At 31.8% G+C, this 12,912-nt stretch overlaps 1 protein-coding gene across 3 annotated transcripts in view; it reads right to left on the reverse strand.

Moving 5' to 3' along the window:
* Positions 1 to 555: 555 nt before the first annotated feature.
* Jeb (low-density lipoprotein receptor domain-containing jelly belly protein) overlaps positions 556 to 12,912 on the reverse strand; it is a 50,733-nt gene continuing 38,376 nt past the window's right edge. For 2 of the 3 annotated variants that reach the window (XM_076375289.1, XM_076375291.1), the window contains exon 4: positions 3,709 to 3,845. In XM_076375289.1, coding sequence (XP_076231404.1) covers positions 3,786 to 3,845 — 60 coding nt within the window. In that variant the 3' untranslated portion in view covers positions 3,709 to 3,785. Of the gene's footprint in view, positions 1,535 to 3,708; positions 3,846 to 12,912 lie in introns of those variants that run through there. The other variant, XM_076375292.1, reaches the window with a different exon arrangement.

Here is a 12,912-nt window from a genome sequence, read left to right on the forward strand (position 1 = left end):
GTTTAAAATAATTCCATTATGTAATCGAGTGAATAAGCCAATACTTTGGAAACTTGCCACGTTACGTTATGAATACTTGTAAAGATTTTATAATATTATATTAACTGATATAATATTCATTAATATTTTATTTTCTTAATATATCTGTGTAATTTGATATTAGAATAGTTTAATCATAAGATCTTGTAATTTTTTGAGCATGTGCTAATAGATGCAAAAGCAGGTAGAAATTAGAGGTCAACCCGAATATTTTGTTGTATAATATTAACAATAATACTAACTTCTTTACGTTTCAAACAAAATGAAGTTGATAATAAAACAATAAAGAAAAAGTTCAACGACAATTACTGTTGCACATTGTGATACTTGATAAATCTTAAAGGAACTAATCTGTAAAGATTATTTTTGAAACAAGCTAAGTAAGGTAATATAAAATAATGTCAATTACAACAATTTTAATAGATCCGTTTACCATAAATTTTCATTATAGAAGCAGAGCTTTTGAGCGTGAAGAAAACTGTGAGAAATATAAGTCCAGATGTAATTAACAAAAATTTATAACCCACAACAAAATGTTACTCCAAATATTTTCAAAATACTAACAGAAACTGACAAAAATTAAGATTTAAAAATTTGGTAAAGAACAACAAAAAGTCTTATTGTAAAAATTAAAAAGTTTCTATTAATTTTTGCCATCTGGTAGAACGAAAGAGCATTATACATGTACCTATGTATGTAATGTGTATGCTATCCTTGTGAATAAAAATTCTACTTAAAGTAATAAAAACTTCTTAATTACGAAATTTCATTTCGTAGTTCTTCAAGTCCAAATTTCTCAATTTCAAGTCCACTCCAGATTAGCATTCCAAAAACCCGTAGTCATAAACCTGTCCAAGGAAAAAGGGACCACATAATTCCACAGAAACCCTCTTTTCGCTAATCATTTGGCAAGTGTATACATACTCACGTACGCCCTCACCTATAAACAAGTGCTTACTCAGACAGGCGATATCCAGATACAGACACACGTACACCTACACACATATACCCTTCACCTTTCCACTTCGTTCCGAGCAATTTGCAGAAAAGGGAAGTATCGCTTGAGAGACACTGTCAAACATTTACCTCTAAGCTAATATTTACTTTAACAAAGAAACGTAGGGATGGAGAGAGAAAAAGAAACGGAGAAGACGAGGGATCAAGAACGCAACGATCCAGCAGGGAGGGAAAACCTTGGAACGGTAACCAAGAGGGGAATATTCAACCCAGTTGCGTCTCGGATTGTTCGATCCATTCGTTTGTTGGGTCACTAAAGTTCAGAGACTTCTTCCACCATCGCCTTGGTAACCTTTCCAAAACTGGATCCACTTATGGATAAAGCTCGAGTACAATTAGCTAAAGATCGACGCGGGAACCAAGCTGAACCGACATTCACAGCTCTTTGAGTCCTCCATAGACCGAAGGTAGCCTGGGCCAGCTCGGCTCACAGGTCGGCTTGGAAACGACAGGGTCTCGATTTCTCAGTCTTCGAAGTCTGTAATAGCGCGTTCTTTTGAGTCGTATGAAAATAAAGTAGTCGAAGGTGAGTTTATAGCGGGAATCGCTCGATTGTTCTTTGAGGTCGTTAAGGTCTCACGGAACGTGAGTACATTTGCCCCTAAACATCCTTCTTCTTTTTTTTTAAACCTCGGATACCCTTAATTTGTACTTTAACATGAGGATACCTGGTTGTTGCGTGGGGGGAGCTCGTCCAAAACGTTTCGTGCTAGCTGAAGGTGTTTACACCAGGAAAACCTTCAGTAGTATTAAAATTCTGTAAGGCTTATTTCTTATTTAATCACCTCGACATATAATCGGCGGGATGATATTTTACTTGATTATTTTATATTTTCTCAATTTCCTTTTTCTTAGAATTTAATATCTTGGCTTATGAAGTTAGTATCTTGAAATAGTTAGCCTTGGAAGAGGATTTTAGTTTAGTCTGTGGGTTAACATTCTGAATTTTTGACTCTTTTTCCTTACACTGAGTCTAGTCTTGGTGATAAGTTTTGGATACAGTAAGATTACCTACTCTTCAAATACTTGATTCAATCCAAAGAGGTTTGACTGATTGTCAAATTTCCGAAATATATTATATTTTTTATAAGAGAATATTTATACACAGTGTCCTATTAAAATATTTCCAAAGAAGACTTTGAACATTCTTAAGTCACTTGCATGATCTTGGAAAACCTACAGGTTCGTGATTTTGTCTTTAGCTGAAGGAAATATGTACTTCCATTTACAAAACAAAGGCCTTCTTGAAATTTTGAGGGCACGGAAAAATTATAATAAGACACTCTATGTAGAAGAATCTTTTACATATGAATCTTCAGAAGAACTTACGTAAATATGTATATCCTAAATCTGATTTTTCCTTCAAGTAAGTCACATACCTCAGTATTTCCTTTTAGATTCTATCGCAGGAATGTTCTTCCTTTTCTTGATTTGTCATTATCACGCTCCATTTTGAACATTTATATCCACGTCATCTCTTTAATTGATTCTTTACTTACAATTAATTAAGTTGTAAGAGATAGCAATTATATGCCAAATAATTGTTTTCTTTTTTATGTAACATGATTTACTAGCACGGAACGTGTTGGATAAGTTCACATCAGAATCAATCTGCATTATTATGGAAAGTCGAGCACGGATCGGCCACTATAGGGCTGAGAGCGCTGCTCGAGAGATTCATCATAACATTCCCCTGAGTTTGATTTCAACATGAACATCTCTCAATTTTCCTATCTTCTTTTGTTTTTGTTTCTTCTCATTTTTCTACGTGTGTTTACGGTTACGCGGAAAAAAGGGAAAATTTTTTGCAAAATAGATGATGCGGGAGAACGGGGAGAAGTATGAGCAGGGCATTCGTCTTCTTATCAGTCAATGTTCTTCTTGCAAGCTGACATCTTTTAGAGGATATTTCGGTCAGCGAGGAATTTGGTTGTTTAAAATAATTTGAATTTGATACGGGAGAATTGTGAAGTAGCAGTATCAATTCGGTTTCTAAATGAAGTCATTGTTGGTATTTGAAGCCTTCTAATTGAGAAACAATAAATAAGTTTTTATTCGAAACTTTTACATATTTGAAAATATTTTAACGTTCTTATATGTATATTTAAAAGGATTTCATCCAATTTGAATTTTCCGAAGTTTATGAAAAGTTTGAATTTGAAAGTTAAAAAATCTAATACAACTCTCACGTTTAAAGATATCAAAGGTAGGTCTTACTAGATTAAGCAGGGCTAGCAAAGAATCCAAGTTTTCAATTATTTTATCTATTTTTTATTTTGAAAATTATTTTTTTATTTTTGAACAAAAAGTTTTGTATTGTGATTCCTATTGCCATATTTCTCGCGAAAATCAAGAAATCCTCTTATTTTTCATTTGTCAAAACATTAAGAAGGCTTGCAAGAAAAATGCTCGCTGGCAATAAAACGAAAACCCTCTGTATGTGTACGAGTACACGATAGCGTGTGTACACGTACACAAACACGGGAATATATCATATATTTATAATTATATTTATATGTATATTTATATATATATTATATAATATATAGTATATTATATATATTATATTATATTATATTATATATGATATATTATATTATAGTATATATTATATATTATATATACTATATTATATATATTATATTATATATAGGTGAATGTATAAAGAAGTAAACTCGTCAGACTTATGATTTTATGCATACGTCAGAGGTTCATCGTCAACAAAGGAATTAGCGTCCTCTTGCCCATCGTAAAATGGCATCTGCCAATACGTCGAGGTGAGCTTTTGTCTGAAACAGAGAGAATAACCGTTTTCTCGTACACGTTGTAGCGATTAAGCCACCATCCCTCTTGTATATACATGCATACATTATGTGCCGTAGTTATGTACAAAAATGCTTTAAAAGATATCTTTATCTAAAAAGATATCTTTAGCCATTATGCAACATGTACAGTATATATATCCGATTATAAGACATAACGAAGCAAATGACATTTTTCTATTATTCGAGACATCCACATTCGAAATTTCTAATCTCAATTCTATATTATGGACTTGCATGTTATTATATTTTACTTTCTTAAAAGAAAATGGTCCTTTAATCTAATCTGCTTATATCAAGAATATAAATTTCACCTTGTCATTTTTACAGATATCGTTTTCGGACACAGGTATCGTTTAACGAGTATTAATCAACAAGTCTGTTTAATTTTTCAGTAATTAACTGAAAAGAATTTTCAATAAAATAAAAGAGTGAAATGTTTAGTGTGTATGTACCTACTAGTATAAAAACGTACATTTTAGGATGTAGAATTAATCGTACAAATCACGTAAGGCACCCATAAATTTGTGTTCCACAGAAATCATTTAAATAAATCGAAAATAATGGAAAATAAAAAAGTACTATTGAAGTAGTAAAAGATACTTATTTTGCACAAATGTTTGTAATAAAAATATTCATTCGATTGATTAAAGTAACTTCATAAATTTTTCTTCATTTGGCATTGAGTTCATTATTAGACTGTATATTTCTTTATTAGAAGAGTGATTATGTATGTACAGAAAAAAAGTTTAGATACAAGGAAATTAGTAATTTAGTTGCGTATGATGATTTATGAAGCATTCGGCAACATTTAAGATTAGGAGACATTTTTTGCACTCCCAAATGGTCCGACAGGGCACACAAATCACTAACATTACTATTTCTTTTGTATGACAATATTATAATATCCCACAAAATGAAGAAAATTTATCATTTCACCAATCGCCTACGATCAAATGACAAATATTTGCCATTTGTTTTGCGCAGTAAAGAATAGCGCCAAAGGTGATGGCTGTGTAAAAAATACTGGTCGGATATATGTATGTTAAAATGGCCTAATTACAAGTAAAATAATTCTAAATTTCAATGACACTGATAATGACGACAAGAAATACATACGACACTTATCAAATTAAAAAGTTCAGACCACGAGTGGCACAGATGCAATTCACTTTTGAACCCATGTAATTATCTCGTATGAGAGACGCTATTGATATCATGCTTTGTGTTCGAGAAAGGTGAGTTTGACGTACAATCGGCTACAAGCGTATACGGAAGTACAGTTTTAGGTGCTTGAAAGTTACACACGTCAAAGAGACGCATGAAAGAGAACTTCTCTACTTCAGGTTAAGGACATTCTGTCTCCGTTCATTTCCCATATACTTACAATCGCATTTCAGTGGTCTTGTCTTTGATTAAAATTCAAAGTTAATTTTCTTGAAAATTAAACGTTAAAACGTAGTTTAAAAACGAAGGATAATGTGAAAAAATTTTATTCTATATTTGCAAGTTACTTTTTTATGCATAAATGCCATCTTTTCGCTTGTACTACCAGTTTTAATATATCTTGTAAATATGCATTCAGCACTGCCATCAGGTTATTTTACTCTCTACACACTGGGCTTTAGGTTTGTGTAATTTGATTAATATTTGAAATTTGTTAAAAATTCTTTCAACAAAATATTAATTTAGAACTTACACATTAACAGCAAATAGAGAGAGAAAAATATAAATTTTTGAGACTCAATCCGAACAAATATCTTTAATTTATCCCATATAATAACGAGTCTTGTAATCATTTTTGTTTTATTTTTTTTTCTGTATACAAGGTGTTCTATTCTGATCTTTCATCATGATTATCTAAAAATATGTACCATTTAAAATTATTCAATTTTCGAATATTTAATATAATTACTTGGTATATACTAAATTCTATCCCTAAATTATAATAATTAATTCTATCTTCTCGAATGTACAAAGTTTGATAGCAAGAACGTAAAAAAGTACTTGCTTATTTAAGAAAATGAGTGGATAATGCTGGTCAGATCGTGTTATAATTTGTAACTCTAAGAAAACTAGTGAAACACAGTAAGCAACAAATTAGGAAAAATGTGTAATGTTATTTTAGAAGTTTTATATAACAAACAATTTTTAAAATACAGATAAAAAGAGAACAAAAAAATAACTCTTAGACAGAAGGATAACACATCATACCAATTTTAATTTAATAGATGACGCAAATATAATTTACTCTAACAACATCCATTTAGATTGTTTTCATAGATATGTTCTAGTGTATTAAATATTTACATTTAATATAATTGAGTCTACAAAGACATAAATATTAAAGGCAATTAATAAGACCAAATGATAGCACATTTATCGGAGAATGAAGTAAATCAAACGATTTCTTCATTTTGTTCAAAATTTTCATCTTATAATAACAAAATATTAAAAAATATATATTAAATGTATATAGGTACTTTGTATAGTGAAATCTAATTGTATCAATTGATAAATTGAAGTTGAAATTGTAACTTGGTGTCCTATTTGTATATTTTGTCTGGGAGCGTATAATAATAATAAGCTATGGATTGAACCTGTTTTATTGTGCGTGTAATAATAATAACCTATGGATTGAGCCTATTTTGTTCGAGGTAAAGTTGTGCATATGTAGCAATATGATTTAAGATAAAAAATAATAAAAGCTATATTTAGAAGGTACACGCATGTTTTATATATCTTCTTCCTGAACCGCTAAATATCCCAAAATGCGAGATATTTTATACGCCTGGAAGGTACACTGTCCGCAAAGGGTTAAAAGAAAGTTCACTGAGACGAGCCAACACGACATGATATCAGAATTCTTATCATGAGTATCTGTCGAGTCATTACTAAAATAACTTTACAGAAGATAACACTATAATTCAGCAAACATGGATTTTAAATGGCCTTAAATTGTTCTTAATAAGTTTAAATAACTTATATGCTAGGTTAAAGAATTTGTCATATAGATTTTCTACCTAACCAGGTAAAAAGAAATAGGTTTCCAATAGAGGAAATACACTTTGAAATTACAATACTATTGTCATGTAGAAAGAAATATATAAATAACAATATTAATAACGAAAAAATAAAACCCAAATCTAAATAGATTACTTTAGTTATCCTACTTCCGTTATTTTGCAAACTTTTTAACAACTTAAATATATATATTCTGTACTTCTTTGTATGTTTGTTTTCCATTAATGCATAAATATGTGCAATGTAAGAATAATAAATACAAAGATTAAAACGTAACATTCTGAACATTCTTTGAAATACGGTACTAGTTTTTATTTTGTCTATTAAATATAATCACCCTTGTAGTCAGTAACATATGCTGTCACATTAATGAGGTTTTAGCATACTAAGATGGAGTTACTTTAAAACTCCAAGAACCCAGTATTATTTTTTCAAGACAAACAATTGTAAATTCTTGAATTCGTAATTTTTAATTTCTTGAATATTTCAAACTATGAATTTTCAAATAGTTATAATTTTCAAATTTCTATATCTTCTCATATTTTATCATTTAGAATACAAACATCAACTTTTACAAATTTTCAAATATTGCCGCTTGAATGATTAGAAGGTATGACATTTCTATTTTTTAGATTTTCAAAATTGAAATTATCAGAAGTGCAAAGTTTTTAACGTTCAAATATTCTGATGTTCAAAATCATCTGATTTTCAAATATTTTGAAATATAAGTTACAATATTCTTAGACTGGAACTTTCAAATATTCCAAGCTTTCGAATTTATAAATATTTTTATGATAAGTATTAAGTATTAAAACCTTGCTACTAAATATTAAAAACTTTTTATGTCCCTACATGTTCCAATTCCTAAGAAGTCTATACTCAAGTTCTAATTTACTTGGTATAATAAGAGTTAAAATAGTCTAAAAAAATTGTCCTTACATCGTAAATTCAATTTACTAAAAAATTTTACTGGAACGCAGCCTTAGCCACATGTGAGAACGTAGCTTAAGCGCGGCGTATCATTCTAGTATCTGCATGGAAGGTCGTGTTCGAGTGGCTGATAGGCAAGGCGGAAGGAAATGAAGCGAATATTGATTTCAAAAGGGGGTTGGGGCAGGAAGGAAAGGTCAACTCTTCGCCCGAATGTGAAGAATGGTAAACGCGCGAGGAGGTGGCAGGAGGAGGGCTACGATTTTCCTCTGGTCGATTCTTTCTTCTCGTTTTCTGTCATCTCGAAACAACGTTCCATTCCCACCTCTTCCCCGAGGCACCATTCCACGCACACGCTTCGAAATACGAGGCGGCTACATCTTTCTCCTTGGGGCGCACAAGCAACTTTAATCTCTCTTTCATCCACTCTCGTCCCTCGCCCGTCTCCCTCCCTTCGATGCTTGCCTGCGAGAGAGATTCTTGCAGAAACCGTAGCAAGAATTGTTTTTCTCCCACTATATCCTCCTTTGTCGTACAGCGTCTGCATTCAGTTATTTTTGTACGAGGGTAGATACATACTTCCCTTTCCATCGGAGAAATTAAGACGCCCAGGCTTTTTTAAAAGATTTATGGTCTCTCGCGGAACCTGGCCTGGTGAATTGAGCCACTTCGTGCGGTGGTGGGATTGGGTAATCGCGGTCTCTTGGAGGGCGTGGGAGGAGAAATGGTAGAGAAGAAGCAATCGTTTGGGAAAGTGGTGCGACGCGAAATGAATACTGTTGGTTTTTTATGTTGGTGCGTGATAATGCGAAACTCTTGGGGTGTTGGACCATTTAGAAGGGCCAGATTATTTATATTAATTCCAATTTATATGTTTAACACGAAAAATAAGTAATTATAGGAAATAAGGTGCATTTCGCCGATTTCAATGGCCATGAAATATGTTTTCAAAGTGAATGTTCCGAGTAGTTTCCTGATTTCAGATATAATCAAAAATGTTTTTGATATTGGGGTGATTCCAGGAAAGATGAATCTTGTGGTTGAGGTGGACTATGTACGTAATTTTTAACATATCTACCAGTTTTCACAATTTTTTACTTACTTTACTTTTATAACGTGTACTGATAAATAGGAGTGTATCTAATTGCATCAAATTTACAGAACACATAAATATTTTATCTTTTTAATTTCAGTTGCATGTGAAAATTTCCAGCTTACAACTTCACCTTTGAGTATTGTAAAATTGGACAAGTATATTGTCAACTTTCTCGTGTATTACTTCAGATGAAAGCATTATCAATGATTCTTGACTTAAAAATTGTTAAGGACTGTCTTATACGTATAACTAACTTCAAACAGGTTCATCCAGCCCTTAAAATTGGGATAGTTAGACCATTGTAGAATGTGTCTCCGAATTGGATAAGCGAAAAGATGGCATTAGGAAGAATATTAACTTTGAATTTTAGCCATAGACGAGAGTACCGAAGCACGATTTTAGGAATATGAAGAGCAAACAGCAACACGGAAATGTCCCTAACTTAAAGTAGGAGAAGTCAATGGTTAGAGAATAAACGTTTCCTTTACTGCCTGTAACTTTCAAGCACCTACAACTATACTTCCGTGCGCATGTACCGGATTGTAATTCAAACACAATTTGTTCGAAAATAAAGCACCATATCAAAAATGTTTCTTACATTTCTTTACATAGAATTTCTAGCTTTTAATTTTTTCCAGTAAGTCAATTGAACACACAGGGAAAGATACCTTAGTATGCTACGTTTACATTAGGCAACTTTTGGTCGTACAACCGAGTTGTTCAACCTGAAGTGGACCACATTTTCAATCAAGTTGAAACGACTTTTAATTGTTCAACCAGAAGTTGCCAATTCGACTATTTTTGGTTGAACGACCTGATTCAACTGAAATTGATTGAGTAAAGTGTGTAAACCCTTGAACGTCAGTTGACTGGAGACTATAATATTGTCAAAAGGAGAACGAACTCGATTTAAATACTGGAAACATTTATAAATTAATAGAATTATATCAAGGACACGAGTGTTTGTGGAAAATTACAAAATTGTAATTTGAAGAATACGGCCTTAAAAGACATTACAGAAAAAATGTACTTGAAAGGAGTAATTATTATTATTTAAAGAAAAAGGTCAAGCAAATGCGAACAATTTACCGCTGCGAGTTAAATAAAATTACGAAATTTCGCAAGACTGGAAGTGGAGCTGGGAATACATATGAAGCGAGGTTATTTTAGTTTGGCAGCATAGATACTTGTTAAACGATAAAATGTTGGATTAATTTCAATATAGTCTTTTAGTTGAACGACTTTTAGTTGATCAACTCGGTCATCTAATCAAAAGTTGCCTAATGTAAACGTAGTATAGAGGCAAGTGGACAGAGAAACAGTTGAAAACAGCAATAGCTATTACCGAAAATGGGAAAATGAGTATCAACAGAATTACAATCAATTTTGATATTCTCAAAGGTATATTAATTCGAGGTAAAATGTTTAAAAACAATAGTTGCACGAATGCTGCATGAAATTAGGAAATTGTAACAGTTATTGCTTCGAAAAAAGATAGAGTTACAAAAGAAAATAAAATACTATCATAATAGGTATTATTATATAAATACATAGTATTATAATAGATATGCATTTTTGATAAAAAAGGAAACTTAAATATTGTTTTGTTTTAATTATTGTGTAAATACTTCATAGGTTAGTTGAGCCAATGTTGCAATTTTTTATATTTTTGTTTATTAAAACAGTACTATAATTTTTGTTAAATTGAGCTTTATTATTATACGCTCATTAAATGTACTATACCAAATACATAAGCCTTTACATTTGTTCTATTATTTGCAGATATAATTCGACTTTAGAGAGGAATGATCCATCGAACCCAGAATGATTTTACATGCCGTATTTTTAAAATTTGATACAAGACTACGATAATTTTCCGGTACATTTGGGCTAAGTCTGGATGTTTGTGCTCACGGGGTGACACTCAAAGTGAGTCTGGGCTAGATTTTTTGAAGAGGACGCCCCATCGGGCGTCGGGCCGGTTGGTTCGACCCACTTGTTCACGTTTCGGTCTCTACAGCGACTACCATGCTCCGACCTGCCCGACAGAAATATTTAATAAATTAATTTGAGGTACATTCACAACCACAGCCACATTCTGTCGAGAACTGTGTATTAAGGATTGAAAATCACTCTGAAATATATAAAATTATAATGATATGCCTAATTCATTTATTAAAAATTCCTGTCAGAGTGGTCACAGCACGGAAGTCGTTGTAGAGGTCGAAACGTGAACAAGCGGTTGAACCAACCGGACGAGGGGTCCTTTTGAAAGAGATCTAGACCAGATTCATACTGATTTCTCTTTCTTTTTTCGCGTACACGAATAGTCAGACCTAACCTAGAAGTAACATAGACCTAATCCTGATCTACCCAGGCCTAATATAAACATGACCCACTCCTGATTCAGGCTTGACTTGTATCTGATCCAGACTTATTTACCCAAACCAACCTGAAAACTATCTCAATCTTATTGTAAACCTTAAAAATAGGATACATAACATTGGAAATATTTTTGTGTATATTTCTAGAACTAAAGTCCAACGAAAGTTATATTTATAGGAAAAAATTGTTCAGAATATTGACTTTGACGATATATTTCAAAGTTATTGAAGTTGCTGAAGAGATCACTGAAATTTGTTACAAATAATTTGTAAAAACCTGTATGTTAGGCACTGTTTGTACATGAGTAGAAACTATCTTTAATAATAGAATCGCAGCAACTCTTTTGTATTATGTTACAAAACTAGTACCATATCACTGAAAGTCAAAATAAATTAACAAATGGAAATACAGAAAATTGGAGTACCCATATTATTCTGTTACAAATTGGAAATTATTTAAGGGTTGACTATGAAAATGAACATGAAAATGAAGTGAAAATAAAAAATAATCAAATTGTTGAGCCTTCGTTTGTTAATTATGCACCATCAAGCAACAGTTTGGAATCACTGTCATTTTCATTAAAATGATATTATACGGCAAAGTACTTTTTAACACAAAGTTTATACTTCCAACAATTATTCTAATATCTTCTATTTTTGAACTTAAAACAGTGGATACCTAAAATAACATTGAAGCAGGGTAAAAATTACTTTTCAGATAACATGTATTTGTGCCAACTTTTCTGAAGTTCACATTATACAAATTTATACTGTTTAAGATGTGCTATTTTAAGTGAAAGAAATTTGAAAGAATTCTAATTTTATTTGTGAAACTTGAAAGAATATTTCAAGTTACTTGAATTTAAGCCATCTAAATGCAAGTAACTTCACTATCTGAATGAGGCATAAGGATCAAGTTTTAGGAGTGCAGTGTCTGTTATACCAACTATCCCTGTCACTGTAGAATTTCACCACAACTCTTTAAAGGGAGCGCTTCTTTAATCGTTTATAATGAACAAACGAAGGTTCAAATGCAATTTCATCATTTGTCATTTTCATCTAATTTTTAAATCTACAATCATGTTTTAAACTCTTCTCTGCTCTATTCGAATATCTTATATAGGGTATTTAATGGCAGGTGTCAGAAATTTTAAGAAATGACTCTACATGTTAAAATAAAACTAAAAGAAACACAGACGAAATTGCGTTGCAAGCTATATTTTGGAGTTATTAATTATTAAGATAATACCTACGATATGCGTGAAATGTGTCTGACTCGGGACATATTCTACTAATTTTAGGTGTTTTTGAAAAATAATTAATAACTCACAAAGAAAGACCCAAATACAATTTCGTTTACCTTCATTTACGTCTCATTTTAGCATGTAGAATAATCCCTTCAAATACCTGTATACTACCATTCATATGTATTTGAACACCTGATGGAACCGTACTAAAATGCCCGTATCTTTATCTTAATGAAACTCCTTTTAAATGGATTATTTTTAATCAGAGTTGGGCAAAACGTAATGTGCTTAACAGACTTGTGTATTTTGCCAAGACTGTCCCCAGGAACCGGCAAAACGTCTTTTCAGTTCAA

The sequence above is a fragment of the Calliopsis andreniformis genome, chromosome 3 (assembly GCF_051401765.1).
Source record: "Calliopsis andreniformis isolate RMS-2024a chromosome 3, iyCalAndr_principal, whole genome shotgun sequence".
In the NCBI taxonomy this organism is placed as follows: domain Eukaryota; kingdom Metazoa; phylum Arthropoda; class Insecta; order Hymenoptera; family Andrenidae; genus Calliopsis; species Calliopsis andreniformis.